The sequence below is a fragment of the Trichomycterus rosablanca genome, chromosome 7, assembly GCF_030014385.1.
Source record: "Trichomycterus rosablanca isolate fTriRos1 chromosome 7, fTriRos1.hap1, whole genome shotgun sequence".
Lineage (NCBI taxonomy): Eukaryota > Metazoa > Chordata > Actinopteri > Siluriformes > Trichomycteridae > Trichomycterus > Trichomycterus rosablanca.
In genome coordinates this window covers 31,725,279-31,744,451 of record NC_085994.1, presented here as the reverse complement: position 1 = coordinate 31,744,451, position 19,173 = coordinate 31,725,279, and the positions used below count along the sequence as shown (strand labels likewise).

Genomic DNA, 19,173 nt, shown 5'->3' with positions numbered 1-19,173 from the left:
TTGTTGCGCTACATGAAGATGGCCAAGGCTACAAGAAGATTGCCAACACCCTGAAACTGAGCTGCAGCACAGTGGCCAAGATCATCCAGCGTTTTAAAAGAGCAGGGTCCACTCAGAACAGACCTCGCGTTGGTCGTCCAAAGAAGCTGAGTGCACGTGCTCAGCGTCACATCCAACTGCTGTCTTTGAAAGATAGGCGCAGGAGTGCTGTCAGCATTGCTGCAGAGATTGAAAAGGTGGGGGGTCAGCCTGTCAGTGCTCAGACCATACGCCGCACACTACATCAAATTGGTCTGCATGGCTGTCACCCCAGAAGGAAGCCTCTTCTGAAGTCTCTACACAAGAAAGCCCCCAAACAGTTTGCTGAAGACATGTCAACAAAGGACATGGATTACTGGAACCATGTCCTATGGTCTGATGAGACCAAGATTAATTTGTTTGGTTCAGATGGTCTTAAGCATGTGTGGCGGCAATCAGGTGAGGAGTACAAAGATAAGTGTGTCATGCCTACAGTCAAGCATGGTGGTGGGAATGCCATGGTCTGGGGCTGCATGAGTGCAGCAGGTGTTGGGGAGTTACATTTCATTGAGGGACACATGAACTCCAATATGTACTGTGAAATACTGAAGCAGAGCATGATCCCCTCCCTCCGGAAACTGGGTCGCAGGGCAGTGTTCCAGCATGATAATGACCCCAAACACACCTCTAAGACGACCACTGCTTTATTGAAGAGGCTGAGGGTAAAGGTGATGGACTGGCCAAGCATGTCTCCAGACCTAAACCCAATAGAACATCTTTGGGGCATCCTCAAGCGGAAGGTGGAGGAGCGCAAAGTCTCGAATATCCGCCAGCTCCGTGATGTCATCATGGAGGAGTGGAAAAGCATTCCAGTGGCAACCTGTGAAGCTCTGGTAAACTCCATGCCCAGGAGAGTTAAGGCAGTTCTGGGAAATAATGGTGGCCACACAAAATATTGACACTTCAGGAACTTTCACTAAGGGGTGTACTCACTTTTGTTGCCGGTGGTTTAGACATTAATGGCTGTATATTGAGTTATTTTGAGGGAAGAATAAATTTACACTGTTATATAAGCTGCACACAGACTACTTTTCATTGTGTCAAAGTGTCATTTTGTCAGTGTTGTCCCATGAAAAGATATACTTAAATATCTGCAGAAATGTGAGGGGTGTACTCACTTTTGTGATACACTGTATATATATATATATATATATATATATATATATATATATATATATACACACACAGTGAGGGAAATAAGTATTTGATCCCCTGCTGATTTTGTAAGTTTACCCCCTTACAAAGACTTGAACAGTCTTAAACATTAAATAAAAGTTATAAATTAATTTGTATTTAATTAAGGGAAATAAGTATTTGATCCCCTATCAACCAGCAAGAATTCTGACCCCCACAGACCGGTTATGTGCCCATGAGGCACACAAATTAGTCCTGTCCCTGTATAAAAGACTCCTGTCACAGAATCAGTTTCTTCCATTCAAATCTCTCGACCACCATGGGCAAGACCAAAGAGCTATCAAAGGACGTCAGGGACAAGATTGTAGACCTGCACAAGGCTGGAATGGGCTACAAGACCATCAGCAAGAAGCTTGGTGAGAAAGAGACCACTGTTGGTGCGATAATTCGAAAATGGAAGAAATACAAGATCACAGTCAATCACCCTCACTCTGGAGCTCCATGCAAGATCTCACCTGGTGGGGTAAGAATGATTCTGAGAAAGGTGAGGTCAGTCCAGAATTACACGGGAGGAGCTTGTCAATGATCTCAAGGGAGCTGGGAGCAGAGAAATGCTGGATATGACCCCAAGAACACCATCCCCACTGGGCATTTCTTTGCCTCCAAACACGGTGAGTGGAGTTGATGCCAAAGAGCTCAATTTTGGTCTCATCTGACCATATCACATTCTCCCAAGCTTTCTCTGAATCATTCAGGTGTTCATTGGCAAACTTCAGACGGGCCTGTACATGAGCCTTCTTGAGCAAAGGGACTTTGCGGGCACTGCAGGATCTCAATCCATTACGGCGAAGTGTGTTACTAATGGTTTTCTTGGTGACTGTGCTCCCAGCTCCCTTGAGATCATTAACAAGCTCCTCCCGTGTAATTCTGGGCCGACCTCACCTTTCTCAGAATCATTCTTACCCCACCAGGTGAGATCTTGCATGGAGCTCCAGAGTGAGGGTAATTGACTGTGATCTTGTATTTCTTCCATTTTTGAATTATCGCACCAACAGTGGTCTCTTTCTCACCAAGCTTCTTGCTGATGGTCTTGTAGCCCATTCCAGCCTTGTGCAGGTCTACAATCTTGTCCCTGACGTCCTTTGATAGCTCTTTGGTCTTGCCCATGGTGGTCGAGAGATTTGAACGGAAGAAACTGATTCTGTGACAGGTGTCTTTTATACAGGGACAGGACTAATTTGTGTGCCTCATGGGCACATAACCGGTCTGTGGGGGTCAGAATTCTTGCTGGTTGGTAGGGGATCAAATACTTATTTCCCTTAATTAAATACAAATTAATTTATAACTTTTATTTAATGTTTTTTTTCTGGATTTTTTGTTGATATTCTGTCTCTCTCTGTTAAAATAAACCTTCCATAAAAATTATAGACTGTTCAAGTCTTTGTAAGGGGGTAAACTTACAAAATCAGCAGGGGATCAAATACTTATTTCCCCCACTGTATATATATACAGTGTATCACAAAAGTGAGTACACCCCTCACATTTCTGCAAATATTTTATTATATCTTTTCATGGGACAACACTATAGAACTAAAACTTGGATATAACTTAGAGTAGTCAGTGTACAGCTTGTATAGCAGTGTAGATTTACTGTCTTCTGAAAATAACTCAACACACAGCCATTAATGTCTAAATGGCTGGCAACATAAGTGAGTACACCCCACAGTGAACATGTCCAAATTGTGCCCAAAGTGTCAATATTTTGTGTGACCACCATTATTATCCAGCACTGCCTTAACCCTCCTGGGCATGGAATTCACCAGAGCTGCACAGGTTGCTACTGGAATCCTCTTCCACTCCTCCATGATGACATCACGGAGCTGGTGGATGTTAGACACCTTGAACTCCTCCACCTTCCACTTGAGGATGCGCCACAGGTGCTCAATTGGGTTTAGTCCATCACCTTTACCTTCAGCTTCCTCAGCAAGGCAGTTGTCATCTTGGAGGTTGTGTTTGGGGTCGTTATCCTGTTGGAAAACTGCCATGAGGCCCAGTTTTCGAAGGGAGGGGATCATGCTCTGTTTCAGAATGTCACAGTACATGTTGGAATTCATGTTTCCCTCAATGAACTGCAGCTCCCCAGTGCCAGCAACACTCATGCAGCCCAAGACCATGATGCTACCACCACCATGCTTGACTGTAGGCAAGATACAGTTGTCTTGGTACTTCTCACCAGGGCGCCGCCACACATGCTGGACACCATCTGAGCCAAACAAGTTTATCTTGGTCTCGTCAGACCACAGGGCATTCCAGTAATCCATGTTCTTGGACTGCTTGTCTTCAGCAAACTGTTTGCGGGCTTTCTTGTGCGTCAGCTTCCTTCTGGGATGACGACCATGCAGACCGAGTTGATGCAGTGTGCGGCGTATGGTCTGAGCACTGACAGGCTGACCTCCCACGTCTTCAACCTCTGCAGCAATGCTGGCAGCACTCATGTGTCTATTTTTTAAAGCCAACCTCTGGATATGACGCCGAACACGTGGACTCAACTTCTTTGGTCGACCCTGGCGAAGCCTGTTCCGAGTGGAACCTGTCCTGGAAAACCGCTGTATGACCTTGGCCACCATGCTGTAGCTCAGTTTCAGGGTGTTAGCAATCTTCTTATAGCCCAGGCCATCTTTGCGGAGAGCAACAATTCTATTTCTCACATCCTCAGAGAGTTCTTTGCCATGAGGTGCCATGTTGAATATCCAGTGGCCAGTATGAGAGAATTGCACCCAAAACACCAAATTTAACAGCCCTGCTCCCCATTTACACCTGGGACCTTGACACATGACACCAGGGAGGGACAACGACACATTTGGGCACAATTTGGACATGTTCACTGTGGGGTGTACTCACTTATGTTGCCAGCTATTTAGACATTAATGGCTGTGTGTTGAGTTATTTTCAGAAGACAGTAAATCTACACTGCTATACAAGCTGTACACTGACTACTCTAAGTTATATCCAAGTTTCATGTCTATAGTGTTGTCCCATGAAAAGATATAATGAAATATTTGAAGAAATGTGAGGGGTGTACTCACTTTTGTGATACACTGTATATATATATATATATATGTGTACAGTGTATCACAAAAGTGAGTACACCCCTCACATTTCTGCAGATATTTAAGTATATCTTTTCATGGGACAACACTGACAAAATGACACTTTGACACAATGAAAAGTAGTCTGTGTGCAGCTTATATAACAGTGTAAATTTATTCTTCCCTCAAAATAACTCAATATACAGCCATTAATGTCTAAACCACCGGCAACAAAAGTGAGTACACCCCTTAGTGAAAGTTCCTGAAGTGTCAATATTTTGTGTGGCCACCATTATTTCCCAGAACTGCCTTAACTCTCCTGGGCATGGAGTTTACCAGAGCTTCACAGGTTGCCACTGGAATGCTTTTCCACTCCTCCATGACGACATCACGGAGCTGGCGGATATTCGAGACTTTGCGCTCCTCCACCTTCCGCTTGAGGATGCCCCAAAGATGTTCTATTGGGTTTAGGTCTGGAGACATGCTTGGCCAGTCCATCACCTTTACCCTCAGCCTCTTCAATAAAGCAGTGGTCGTCTTAGAGGTGTGTTTGGGGTCATTATCATGCTGGAACACTGCCCTGCGACCCAGTTTCCGGAGGGAGGGGATCATGCTCTGCTTCAGTATTTCACAGTACATATTGGAGTTCATGTGTCCCTCAATGAAATGTAACTCCCCAACACCTGCTGCACTCATGCAGCCCCAGACCATGGCATTCCCACCACCATGCTTGACTGTAGGCATGACACACTTATCTTTGTACTCCTCACCTGATTGCCGCCACACATGCTTGAGACCATCTGAACCAAATAAATTAATCTTGGTCTCATCAGACCATAGGACATGGTTCCAGTAATCCATGTCCTTTGTTGACATGTCTTCAGCAAACTGTTTGCGGGCTTTTTTGTGTAGAGACTTCAGAAGAGGCTTCCTTCTGGGGTGACAGCCATGCAGACCAATTTGATGTAGTGTGCGGCGTATGGTCTGAGCACTGACAGGCTGACCCCCCACCTTTTCAATCTCTGCAGCAATGCTGACAGCACTCCTGCGCCTATCTTTCAAAGACAGCAGTTGGATGTGACGCTGAGCACGTGCCCTCAGCTTCTTTGGACAACCAACGCGAGGTCTGTTTTGAGTGGACCCTGCTCTTTTAAAACGCTGGATGATCTTGGCCACTGTGCTGCAGCTCAGTTTCAGGGTGTTGGCAATCTTCTTGTAGCCTTGGCCATCTTCATGTAGCACAACAATTCGTCTCTTAAGATCCTCAGAGAGTTTTTTGCCATGAGGTGCCATGTTGGAACTTTCAGTGACCAGTATGAGAGAGTTTGAGAGCTGTACTACTAAATTGAACACACCTGCTCCCTATGCACACCTGAGACCTAGTAACACTAACAAATCACATGACATTTTGGAGGGAAAATGACAAACAGTGCTCAATTTGGACATTTAGGGGTGTAGTCTCTTAGGGGTGTACTCACTTTTGTTGCCGGCTGTTTAGACATTAATGGCTGTATATTGAGTTATTTTGAGGGAAGAATAAATTTACACTGTTATATAAGCTGCACACAGACTACTTTTCATTGTGTCAAAGTGTCATTTTGTCAGTGTTGTCCCATGAAAAGATATACTTAAATATCTGCAGAAATGTGAGGGGTGTACTCACTTTTGTGATACACTGTATGTACATATATACATATGCTATATACATATATAGCTAGGGCTGATTTATAGCAGCCAATTGATTCACTGGCATGTCTTTTAAGGTAGCTGGGAGAGAGTTTGTGGTGGGGTGGCACATCTTTGCCTACAATCACTGTTTGTTTGGCATGTTCTCCCTTGCTTGAGTGGGTTTCCTTTGGGGTCTTCATGTTTCACTTACCTCTTAAAACATGCATGCAGTAGGTAGACCAGCTAAGTAAGTTTCTAGATGTGTGTGTGTGTGATGCCCTGCCATGGGTGCATTTCTGTCTTGCATCCATTGTTCTTGGTGGCTCAGGGCCTACTGTGACCCCTGAAAAAGAATTATTGAATATCATGTCAAACCAAACATTATATTCAAAACAACATAGAAAAAGATGAATCAATGAACTTAAGCTTTGTTCATATCCTGAGGAACGATGTCATCCATTGAGCAATGTGACTTTCTCCTCTGTGTATGACCCGCATATCTCCTCCCACTGCTGGTCTTCCACAATAGCGCAGGAATGATGCAGACATCACCATGGCAACGTCATTTGCCGAGTGGGAGTGGCTATGACCATATCTGGCCACGATGTTCTAAATCTGCAGCGTGGTTGGTCATTGAGGGCAGATTTTCTGCAATGGGACGTGACCGTGCTCTCGTGCGCATGGCTGAATGCCAGCGTCTGCTCTGTAAGAGGTTGGGGGGAGATCACATGAATCCTCAGCATTAGAATGACATGGTTTATTTCTGGTGTGTGATGCAGCCAGCCTTCCTCCCCCGCCAATTTTACAACCGCTTGCTTATGTTTCACATACCACTGTCTTTGAATCGGCCATTAAAAAGAAAACAATGAAGCGGAGAGATGGAATTCCCCTATACAAATGTTAAGAATATGGATACTGACCTAATTTGTGTCCTCCCTGACTTAGGCTACGGACATACTTGGTGCTTAACTGAAATCCCAGTGCTCCAGCTTGTGGTTCAGCAGTAAGGATGTAATGTTAATAATGCAGTGAAACTACTTATGAACCCACCAGGCTAGCATTAACAACGGACAAGGTCGTAAACTTATAAGCAAAGACTGCCCATTAAAACCTGCAGCCCAAGGTCAAACACACTTCTGGGTCAGACACACAGCTTTCCTTTAATACCTACCACACTAATATTGTTCAGTCAGTATTTAACTCCTTGATATTGTAAAGACAGTGTAATATCATCCAACAAATCTACACGTTCAAACAAGGAACAATGTCAAATAGGAAGCCAATTACTCAAAATTGGTTTCTGATAGGGAAATACTATTGGTTTGGTTACTATTGTTTGCAATAAATCTGGTGGAAAAAAACAATGTACAAGGATCAGGCATAACATTATGACCACCTCCTTGTTTCTACACTTGTTGTCCATTTTATTAGCTCCATGTACCATAAAGAAGCACTTTGTAGTTCAACAATTACCGACTGTAGTCCATCTATTTCTTTGCATACTTTTTTTGCCTGCTTTTACCCTGTTCTTCAATGGTCAGGACCACTACAGAGTAGGTATTATTTAGGTGGTGGGTCATTCTCAGCACTGCAGTGACACTGACATGGTGGTGGTGTGTTAGTGTGTGTTGTGCTGGTATGAGTGGATCAGACACAGCAGAGCTGCTGGAGTTTTTAAACACCTCACTGTCACTGCTGGACTGAGAATAGTCCACCAACCAAAAATATCCAGCCAACAGCGACCCATGGGCAGCGTCCTGTGACCACTGATGAAGGTCTAGAAAATGACCAACTCAAACAGCAGCAATAGATGAGCGATCATCTCTGACTACATCTACAAGGTGGATTAACTAGGTAGGAGTGTCTAACAGAGTGGACAGTGAGTGGACACGGTATTTAAAAACTCCAGTAGCGCTGCTGTGTCTGATCAACTCATACCAGCACAACACACACTAACCACCACCATGTCATTGTCACTGCCGTGCTGAGAATGAGCCACTACCCAAATAATACCTGCTCTGTGGTGGTTCTGACCATTGAAGAACATGGTAAAAGTAGGCTAAAAAGGTATGTAGAGAAATAGATGTAATTGTAGAGCTACAAAGTGCTTCTACAGTATATGGTAGGTGGAGCTAATAAAATGGACAGTGTAGAAACATAATGTTATGGCTGATCGATGTATTTCTTTATGGAATGGTTATATTAGGCAAAAGTTAAGCTTTTTAATTGCCCTGTCCAAAGTCATCACCTTAACCACATTGAAAATATGAGGACTTTACTAAACAGGCAAGTTGGTACGTGGCTAAAGTAGTGGCTATTCTCAGTTACAGAAGTTATTAAAATCTCAAAATTACAGTGGCATACAGTACATGTAATTTGTGAATGTAACATTCAGATTTGAACTGTATACAGTATGCAGACAAACCGCTAAAAAACTACAGCTTAGTAATTTGTCTGACAAAGATGAATTGCATGCAATCACCTCACTGTTGATTCATTGTTTCACCACACCTCCACAACCTACAGTGTCAGAATTCATTTGTAGCCTGGGCGAAACAAAGCCGGACTTTGTACTATGATCACATGATAAAAGCAAGACCTGGGCAGATATTACAGAGACTTATTCAGAAAAGGTGAGAGGGGACCTGCAGGGTCAGCGTCTGAAGTGTATGTCCTGAATAGCACCACTGTCTCCAGGCTGCATTGTCACTAAGTCGGGTTCATCATCCTAAAGGTCTCAACCAAGGACAAGCGGGGTGTGTGAATCATTTCCCCGTAGCAATGTGACTGCGCATAGCAGCAAGGGGGTCTGGCATGGCGCTACTGTTTCACTTTCACATGCCTATTTGGAGTGAGTGCAGGAGTCTATGTGTGGGTTGTTACAGCAAAACCTCTTGAGTGGAAGAAAAAAAACAAAGTGTCATTGAGAACTTTCTCTGAAGCCGTGCCTTGTATTGTTTGAGAACAAGGTCCAAAAGTTGTGCTGATAAGATTAAGACCTGTCTATACATTGTTAGATAGAATGATAAAAAGAAAAACCCACACAATGCATGTGTGAGTGACTACGTGCCCAACATTTGATCAACCATGTCCTTGCAGAATGTAGACTGATAAGAAAGCGTTCACAGCCAAAACTCCAGCTTATTTAACACACTGGATGTTTTACATATTTGGATCTACCATGTTGTTGATAATGCTTTCTATCTAAACCCTTCTGCCTAGCCAAGGACAGTGTGTATTGCAGTAGCTTTACCGATAGAATGTACTGACTGTACCAAGACAGAAATGTGATTTCCGGAAAATGCTGCATAATATAACAGTTTGTCTAAAGCCGCCTTAAGGCTTGGATAAGTTCACACCTGTCTAACTACATTCATTTATTCATTCATTCATAGTCTGGTTTACTCAGGTTTGCGGGGGGGGGGGGGGTCCAATTTATTGGGTGAAAGGCAGGAAACACCCTGGACATTTGGCTAGTTCATCACAGGGCAGACACACATTCACAACCACATCCACACCTAGACAACTTTTAGTAGCTCTGCTTGGCCTGACTGCATTGCTTTGGACTTGCTGAAAGAAACTGGAGCACCCAGAGGAAATCTACACAGACACTTGGTCAAGCTCAGGCTCTTCTTGCTGTGAGGCAAAATAACACTGCAATGTTCTACCCTATTAAACAACAGCTATGACCTAATTTACACCGAGGATGCTGTCACATTTGGTTTGGGTACAGACAGTGACATCACAGCATGTTTGTTTTCACACAGACCCGAACTTCTTGTTCTTGTTTTTTGCAGTTGTTCCTACACTCTCTGTGTATCAGACTTTAACTTTTACCTTTTGGAATGGGGAATTGAAAGACTGAGTTGAATGAGTTTATCACATATTTTAAGCAAGAAGGAGCAATATTAATCATGGTCATCGAATTTGTGTATTGCAGATTGTGTATTTCACTGCCACGTTCCCTTATGTTGTCCTGATCATTCTCCTGGTGAGAGGTGTGACCCTACCTGGAGCTTATGATGGCATCATGTATTATCTCAAACCAGACTGGTCCAAGCTTGAAGAGCCACAGGTAAGACTTTGACTTCTTCATTTTTCCACACACTGTACACTGAATGTAATTGATTAAAAGAAGGTGGAAGATGGAATTAGCTTTTAGGCCTGGTGGAATACTTATAGTCAGATTGATTTCAGTAAACCTATGCTTGAACATTTAATGTTTTACCAATCCATACCTACTGTTTCTTCTCCTTCTTGTCCAGGTCTGGATCGATGCTGGCACTCAAATCTTCTTTTCTTACGCCATCGGGCTTGGTGCCCTCACTGCTCTTGGCAGCTATAACCGATTCAACAATGACTGCTACAAGTAAGCCAGTATTTCTTGTTTGTTTACATTTTTGTTGTCTGTGGGTGTCAAGCATCTTCTTGGTCAAATTAAAAACAATGCACTAATGCACTAGCACACCACGGCTAAGAGCTAAAACTTGAGAGCTAAGTTCTTAGCTATGCTATTGACCATTGGCTGTGTCTTAAAGGGTGCTGCACTTACAGTCTCTGCTGGCTGGTCAAGGCACCTGCACAAGAGCCGGTTACAGTATGGAAAATTGGAAACTGCAGTGTTTTTTTACATTTACAGTGGACCCTTGACTTACGAATTTAATTGGTTCCAAAGGACTGTTCTTAAGTCAAAATGTTCGTTAGTTAAACCTATTTTTCCCATAAGAAATAATGTAAATAGAATTAATCCGTGCCAGACCTCCCAAACCACCCCCTTACCTAACCTCGCTAATGTCTTAAATGGTCTTTTTTGTTATAAATACAAGTATATTTCCCTTAAATTATAGAATAGACATTACTGTAATAAACAGTAATAAACAACAATACACAGTAGTACTGTACTGTACATAAAAACACACCACACCACATTTCAGTACAGTACGTGTGCTGTACAATTGCACAAAAGAAAGAATACTTTACTCAGCGACTTCCTTTTTCTCTCTCACTCATTGTCCCCTCTGTGTACTACGCTTCCTCTGCACATCTTTGGGGACATTTTAATATTGAATTTTACAAAATATAAAGAAAACACCAGAAAAACACCGTCCGCTGTCTAAATGTTCTCTCACTGTATATATATATACATACACTTGAGGACAAAATTATTAGCCCCCCTATGAAATTTAAAGTTATTTCAAAATTTCCCAAAGTCCTTTTATAACAGAGCAAGGATTTTTCAATATAGCATTTCTAAACATACTAGGTTTCTTTAGAAAGCATAAATTATTTTTATTTGCTTACTATAACAGAACTATTTCAAAAGAAACAAAAATCACCGGGGTCAATATTATTAGCCCCCTTAAGAACTGACTTTTTATTGAGCCATAGCACAAACCACTGTTGTGCAATGGTGTGCTTTAACTTTGTAATGATGAAAGCTCATTAAATCAAGTCAGAGCTGAGGGTTATCTCCCAATTTACACACAGTATAAAAGCTTCAGTAAGCATTTGAGCTGTCACTTGAGAAAGCATCATGCCAAAAACTAAAGAAATCAGTTTAGACTTGAGAAAAAGAATCATTGATGCTTACAAAGCAGGAGAAGGATATACAAAGTTATCACAGCATTTCCAAGTGTCAAGAACTGGAGTGAGAAGTATTATTAAAAAATTCAAAGAGAGCCACACAATACAGAACAAGCCTGGCAGAGGTAGGAAGCGCAAGCTTATCAAAGACCCTGGAAAGGAAACTAGTGAGAGATGTGTCTAAAGACCCCAGAACAACTGCCAAGACACTAGTGAATGACTTGGCCAAGTCAGGAATTATTGTCTCAAAAAAGACAATCACTAGAGCCCTGCACAGGAATGAATTGTGAGGTTGCAGACCAAGAAAAACTCCACTCCTGCAGAAAAGACACCTTCAAGCCAGACTGAAGTACGCTAAGGACAACCTGGAGAAAGATTATGCATACTGGAAGCATGTCCTTTGGTCAGATGAGACAAAAGTAGAGCTCTTTGGCCATAGAGACATTGCTTATATTTGGAGGAAAAAGAGGGAGGCTTATCACCCAAAGAACACCGTCCCCACAGTGAAACACGGTGGTGGGAGTATTATGCTGTGGGGATGCTTCAGTGCATCTGGACCTGGGAATCTTGTCAAGGTGGAAGGAATCATGAGGAAAGAAGGATATATGAAGATTTTGAAAGAAAACCTTAAGCAGTCAGCAGCAAAACTTGGTCTGGGTCGTCGCTTTCTCTTCCAACATGACAACGACCCAAAACATACATCGCGCCTGGTGAAGAACTACCTCCAGATGACCAAAGTGAATGTTATTGACTGGCCTGCACAAAGCCCTGACTTGAATCCCATTGAAAATCTGTGGGGTGAACTGAAGAAGATTCATGCCAGAAGGCCATCAAATCTGGAGGAGCTTGAGAGATTTGCCAAAGAAGAATGGGCTGGGATTCCTCAGGAGATGTGTCAGAGACTTGTTAAAAACTACAGCAAACGACTGCAGGCTGTTATCCAGCAAAAAGGATACACAATTGACTATTAGCATCAGGGAGGCTAATAATTTTGACCATGGTAGTTTTTGATTTTGTGAAATAATTTCATTTCTGTGGGCAAAGTAAAATTATGTAATCATTCAAAATAAAACTGGGATGTTTGAAAAAGCTGTGTTAAAAGTTATTTGCTCTATTTACCAGTACTTGGGAAATACATTTAAAACAATGAATTTTTCATAGGGGGGCTAATAATTTTGTCCTCAAGTGTATATATATATATATATATATATATATATATATATATATATATATATAAAGAGCGAGAGAGACGATTTGAGTGAACTTGTTCGTGACGTCACGTGTTTCGCGAATTTCTGTTCATAATCCAAAATTTGTTTGTACGTTAAGTTGTAAAAGATCGCTCGTAACCCGAAATGTTTGTATGGTAAACCGCTCAAGGGTCTACTGTACTTTGACTTTTGTTTCATTGCAGACAGTATGAACCCAAAATAAAATAATGCAGTAAATTATAGATATAATAAAACCAGAATAAAATCAGGGTAGTAGTGAAAGTTAGGGCAGCAGGACATGGGGGTGGTTCTAATTTGCTTATTATACATACAGTACATTGAGATTCATGAAATTTCTATGCCAGTAAAATCTTAACTGGCCATAAATATGGTATTATTTAGGATGTAGGTTTTAATCTTTTTGGAATAATTTAATCATTGGTGTTTATGCTAACCACATCTTTTATTTTAACCAGCTCACCTATTTGTGAGCCTTCTGTCTTGTGTCTATATTTTGGCATAATTGGTTTTCCCCTGTGTGCCCATTCACCTTTTTGTAAAGGTGCAGTAGATAAAAGCAACATGAAACCATGAAACATGAGTAGTGATGGGAAGTTGAAGGGTTATAATGCCAGCAAGGCATGGAGATGGTTTTATAAGAAGCGTAAACTTGCTTTTTATAACATGTTTTTAATGGTTTAATTTAGGGTAATATTGTTTTGCCGGTTGTACCTTACTTCAGTCATGTTTCTGACTCTTCACACGATATCTCAGACACTGACTAATTCATCCTGTCATTTCTAGGGATGCTTTTGTGTTGGCCATGATAAACAGCGGTACCAGTTTCTTTGCTGGATTTGTGGTTTTCTCCATCCTGGGCTTCATGGCATCTGAGCAGGGAGTGGACATATCTAAAGTGGCAGAATCAGGTAAGACTCTAGCAAAGCTCATTGTTGCTGATTAAGCATGCTGATTACAAAGTATGTTGAGTATTTCTGTTCCGCTGAACTGACCTGCACTGTTCCACATTTATCAAATGTATTTAATCAGTTGCATTAGCAGTTACTGATAAGATGTGAAATTGTGCCGAGCACTTCACTGGAACTTTAAACCGTTTATATCAATTAATGAAAAAGCATTTTTAAGGTTTATGTGTAAAATCTGCAGCTGGGACTCTGCTATAAATTCAGTTACGTTTTACGAATGTGTGTCCTATACATGTATACAAATGTGCAGATTTAGACATGGAAAAATGTCACATATTAATAATTTGACTGTTTGGTTAAGTTTTGATACTGGTGTTTATCGTTAATAGTATGCAGGTCTGTCACAATTATCAAAATATTGGCTTACTACAATTATTTTAGTGACAAATAACAATTATCAAAGGTTAAGGTTTGGTCCCCAGACGGGGCGGTCCAGGTCCTTTCTGTTGCATGTTCTCCCCGTGTCTGCATAGGTGTCCTCCGTGAGCTCCGGTTTCCTCCCACAGTCCAAAAACATGCAGTCAGCTCATTTATTGAAGACGCTGAATTGCCCTATAGGTGAATGGTGTGTGTGTGTGTGTGTGTGTGTGTGTGTGTCTGCCCTGCGATGGACTGGCGCCCCGTCCAGGGTGTTAATGTGTGCCTTGCGCCCATTGAAAAGCTGGGATAGGCTCCAGCAAATACCCCACCCCATGACCATAATTGGATAAGCAGTTAAGAAAGTGAGTGAGATAACTTATCAAGCATGCATTGACATTCAGTGCACAATTAGTGCTTAAACCCTAATAGTTGCCACTATATTACACTATATTTGTAATTATTGTTTGTTTTTTTAACATGGTAACATACAAGACTTATTGTTAAAAATGTCTATTTTAAGGACAGGATTTGCATTTTCTCCCCAGGTTCATTATATAATAGTCTTACCTATCGCAGATGTGTATTGTTACGTAACCTCCCACTGTTTCAACATATGTTTATTAATTGATTATTTTTACAACAATTTAATATAAGGTAATTTTATAATTGTGGCAGGCCTAAAGGTATATAATCCCTACTGTGCAATTATTTTCAGTCATATGCATCTTTATACAATGTAATATGAATGTCAGTATTGCTGATTTTATTGTTGCATTGCAAGAATTATTTTATTAGCCCTGTGTGTGCATGTGTGTGTGCTGTAGGTATACATGTGTGTACGTTTGTGTGTGTGTGTGTGGTGTGTGTATGTGTTTCTTTCTTTGTCTTTCTGTGAGTCTGTATGTCAGTAAGTGAATTAGAATTGTTCAAAGCACATTTAAGTAAGCTGTATGTGCTAAACCCATATAAAAATAAAGATATTGCATTTTCACAATATAAGTGAAATATATCTATCTATATTTATCACACATTTATTTTCAGTATATCATATTTTTATATGGGAAGAACAAACCATACAATACATCAGATGTGCATGCTGATGGAATATTGTATTTATTTCTTCTTTCGGTTGTGTGTGTGTGTGTGTGTGTGTGTGTGTGTGTATGTGTGTGTGGCTTAAACGTGTTTGTGTTGCTAAAATATATACGCAAGTGTGGGTGTTTGTGGTTTATCATTGCATAAATATCAGCCCCTCAGAGTTAGAAACTACTGTGGTTTTTACTTAACCACAGTGTAAAACATTAATCATTATAAACGTTATATACAAAACTAAAAATTTTTTTTACATATCCCACTACGGCAGAGCATTATACTGTAGCGTTAAATTTCACTGATAGCCTTCAGGTTCTTTCCTTAAAATCTTCTTAATGCATAGTAATCATCATTAAAATCTACACTGCAGATGATTTCAAAAATAATTGTTAAAAGGTTAAATATCACAACCATAAATCAATGATTGGATGAAGAAATGACAGATTTGCTGGCAATGTAAACAAACTAAATGATAGCACCACAGCTAATTAGATTGTGATTTGGGCATCTACACACTCATATAATATATAGCGTAAATGTTGTGTTTTAATTTTCATTTGGGTGTTTCACTTGAAAGTTTTAAATATGATTGGAAGTGCAAAATCGTCCTTTGTTCCTGAAGTGTAATTTATGCAGTAGTTAGCAGACCATGACTGATTATGTGGGGTGTTTTTAAAAAATGAAAAAATGTTGGATCTTTAAGTAATGCTTTTAAAACAACTGTGTAATTCCATACTTGGCCTGAGTTCTGCCTGGAAACAACCCAAGTACAGCTTAAATCCTAGGTCAGCAAGTGCCTGCCAAAATTAAATGTAAAAATTCATTCTTTCTAACAGCTGCTGCTCCAGTTGTTGCTTACAGTAGGCTTTTCTAGATAAATGAGAGGTCTTTAGCTGTAGAGAGAGTCTAATGTATTAATAAAGTCTTCTTGTATAAGAGTCTACTGATATAACATGTGGCCACCTAAAAGTTAAAAATTTAAATGTCACTTTATTTCATTTGTAATCTTTACAGATAGTAGAGTACATTTAATGCTGCATTTAACTTGATCAGTAGACTTGTATTATACTGCAACCCTGACAAGATGAAGTGGTTATTGAAAGTGAGTAGATGCTAATGAATAGGCTAATAATCACTTTAGAAAGAACCCTTGTTTGTTTTGCAGATAGACATTTTTCTAAACAAATTAGGGCCAACATGTGCTTCCTCCCAGAGACATATGTTAAGAGGGAAAAAAATCTGAAAACAAATGTTGTAATTAATATTAAAACTAAGAAGTATTATGAAGTAAAATAAAGTAAATTCCTTAATTATTAATCTGAAGAAAATTATATATCAGTTTGTTTATGGGACAGTGGTAGCCTAATGTGTAGAGCTTTGGGCTATCAACCGGAAGATTGGCGGTTCAAATCCAGGCTCTGCTATGCAGCCACTGTTGGGTCCTTGAGCAAGACCCTTAATCCTGTCTGCTCCAGGGGTGCCGTAAGATGGCTGATCCTGTGCTCTGACCCCAGCTCCCAAACAAACTGGGATAGGCAAAGAAAGAATTCCATTGTACTGTACATCTGTATATGTATATATGACAAATAAAGGATATCTTCTTCTTATATTACATTTTTCTTGAATTGAATTTTAAGAACAAATCTGTGCGTCTTTGGTAGACAACCAATAATAGTTCAGTGGTTAAGGTACTGGACCAGTGAGTTTAATCCTTACTACTGCCAAGTTGCCACTGGTGAGCCTCTGACCAATTTCCCTTAGCCCTAAATTGCTTGCATAGTATTTGGTTATAACGATAAGTCGTTTTGGACAAGCATATAGCATCTGCTAATGCCTTTGCAAATTGTGTATATTAGCTAGTGTCTTGGGCCATTTGAGTGTATATAAAATTTTATTTTAGTTTCGGATTGATTTGTTGAGTTAAAGAACTTAAGTTAATGTAATTGCCTTTAACAGTGGACAGCTTCAGTAATGTGATTCGGTTTAAGTTAAAATACTAATAATAAAATCAGTAGTTTTATTTAAAGATTATGTTGTTGGGTAAAAGGAATAAAGAAATCCTTCTGCATTTTAGTAGATTTTAAAATGATAAACTAACTGTTACATATTTTACCATAGATCCTTTTAATGGTTTAGAATTAGACATTCATTTAGCAGTTCATGGTATTTTAAATAAAAGCATCCACTAACTTTACGTGTTATGTATTCCTAGTATTGTTGTGCTTTAGTGCTTTTATTTCATCCTCCCGGCATGCTATAAAAGCACAATATGTTCCAGTCAGTTTCACCTTGCAGCAAGTGATTCAGTTCAGCACTGATTTTGTTGAGTCTAAGAAAGAGGTCAGCATGTTCTATAGTTAGAGAACAGAAACAATGAAAGTGTTCCGTTTTACCAAAGTGACATAGAAATAAATCTGATTTGATGCATCTGATCTGATTTGATCTGGTGCATAAAATAAGAATACAATATTGGAAACAACTTACAGTTTTTGGCACCACAAAAAGGATTTAAAGTATACTTAATTAACATGAAAAAACTATGTGTCACAATTACTGCCACCACTGCATTCAATATTACAAGGTTGATGAAAACAGAGCAGAAAACTTGAGACCATTCCTTCCTACAGAATCTTCACATTGTCCTAGGTACTCTCTTGTGCTCTCTTTTCTTCAGCCCACTTTACAGGTTTTCTATGGGGTTTAGATGAGGGGACTGAAATGGCCTTGGCAGAAGATTGGTATTGTGTTCAGGAAACAATTTTTGTCTTGATATGGACATATGTTTTGGATCATTGTCCTGCTGAAAGATCCACTTATCCATTTTAAGTTTTTTGGCAAATGTAGACAGACGAAGATTTTTATAGGGTCCATAGTGCCATGGGTTACTTTTCTTCTAACCACAATTCGAGGACCTGTTATTTCCTGGAACCTTTTATTATGCATTGGATTAGGCAGTAGTCACTAACACAAAGGTCAAACACTCCTAAGGCAGTAATTTTCCATTCTGTTAAAATTAAATCAATCAGGGTAGACTTGACAGGGTCTTTTAGGTTTGGGCATATTGATTCATTGATGAACTGTGTGAGAGTAAAAATGCATCTGATTACCTTTAGATGATCAGATGCATTAGACAACCAAATGACATTAAAATCCCCAAGGGCTAGCATTTCTGAAGCAGTATGGTGTGGTAGAAGCTCAGCTGTTGTCCATTGCGGACAATGGAGCAGAAGGAGGACTGTAGATCCCTGCTAATACAAAAGTGTCATTTTTCCTTAGACACCTTCAAAGCTAAAAACTCGTTTTCTTTCAAAACTGAGTTTCATTTAGCCTGAATAAAAAGCTTGTCAATTCTGTATGAAGTGAAATTATTTATAGCTGTATCTACACCCCTTATTAGGTGTCTAAGCCAGGTCACTGTTAGGATTAATATATCTTGATCAGACTGTGTAATCAGATTTTTCAGTTGATACATTTTATTCTGTTGAGCTAAGCTTCTAATATTTAAATAAATAAGATAAGGTTTTATATTTTTATAAATCCATTAAATTTGTCTGCACCAAATGAAAGTGTCGTCAGCACTTTGGGTCTTGAGACCTGTTATTTATACATATCAGTCTTTAAATGCAGCCTGCAAGACTTGCTTTATGCTTATTGCGGTCTCAAGCAGTGCATTACAAAGTCAGTATAAAGTTATTCAAGATTTGCCCTGTCAGTTAGATGTTAAGCTAATTTCTTAACTCTAGCTTTTACACTGTTTCTAACTACATTTAATACAATCTGAAGCCTAAAGTGTAAAAAATATGATCAGCAAGTTACAAACGTTTGGATCTTTTTATTAAAAAAAGTAGGACTTTATGTAGTACAATCGTCACAAAATATTGTGCTGTTACCTGTTCATTTAACCACCTTGCTGTCCGTACTTTGATGGTACCAGTTTTGGCACTCTGACACCAGGACACAGAACTTCTAATC

General features: G+C 40.1%; 1 protein-coding gene across 1 annotated transcript in view; it reads left to right on the top strand.

Moving 5' to 3' along the window:
• The window catches only part of slc6a8 (solute carrier family 6 member 8), a 48,585-nt gene that overhangs the window by 16,479 nt on the left and 12,933 nt on the right, over positions 1 to 19,173 (top strand). Inside the window, exons 5-7 of the mRNA XM_062999230.1 lie at positions 9,910 to 10,044; positions 10,235 to 10,338; positions 13,568 to 13,692. Coding sequence (XP_062855300.1) covers positions 9,910 to 10,044; positions 10,235 to 10,338; positions 13,568 to 13,692 — 364 coding nt within the window. The remainder of the gene's footprint in view (positions 1 to 9,909; positions 10,045 to 10,234; positions 10,339 to 13,567; positions 13,693 to 19,173) is intronic.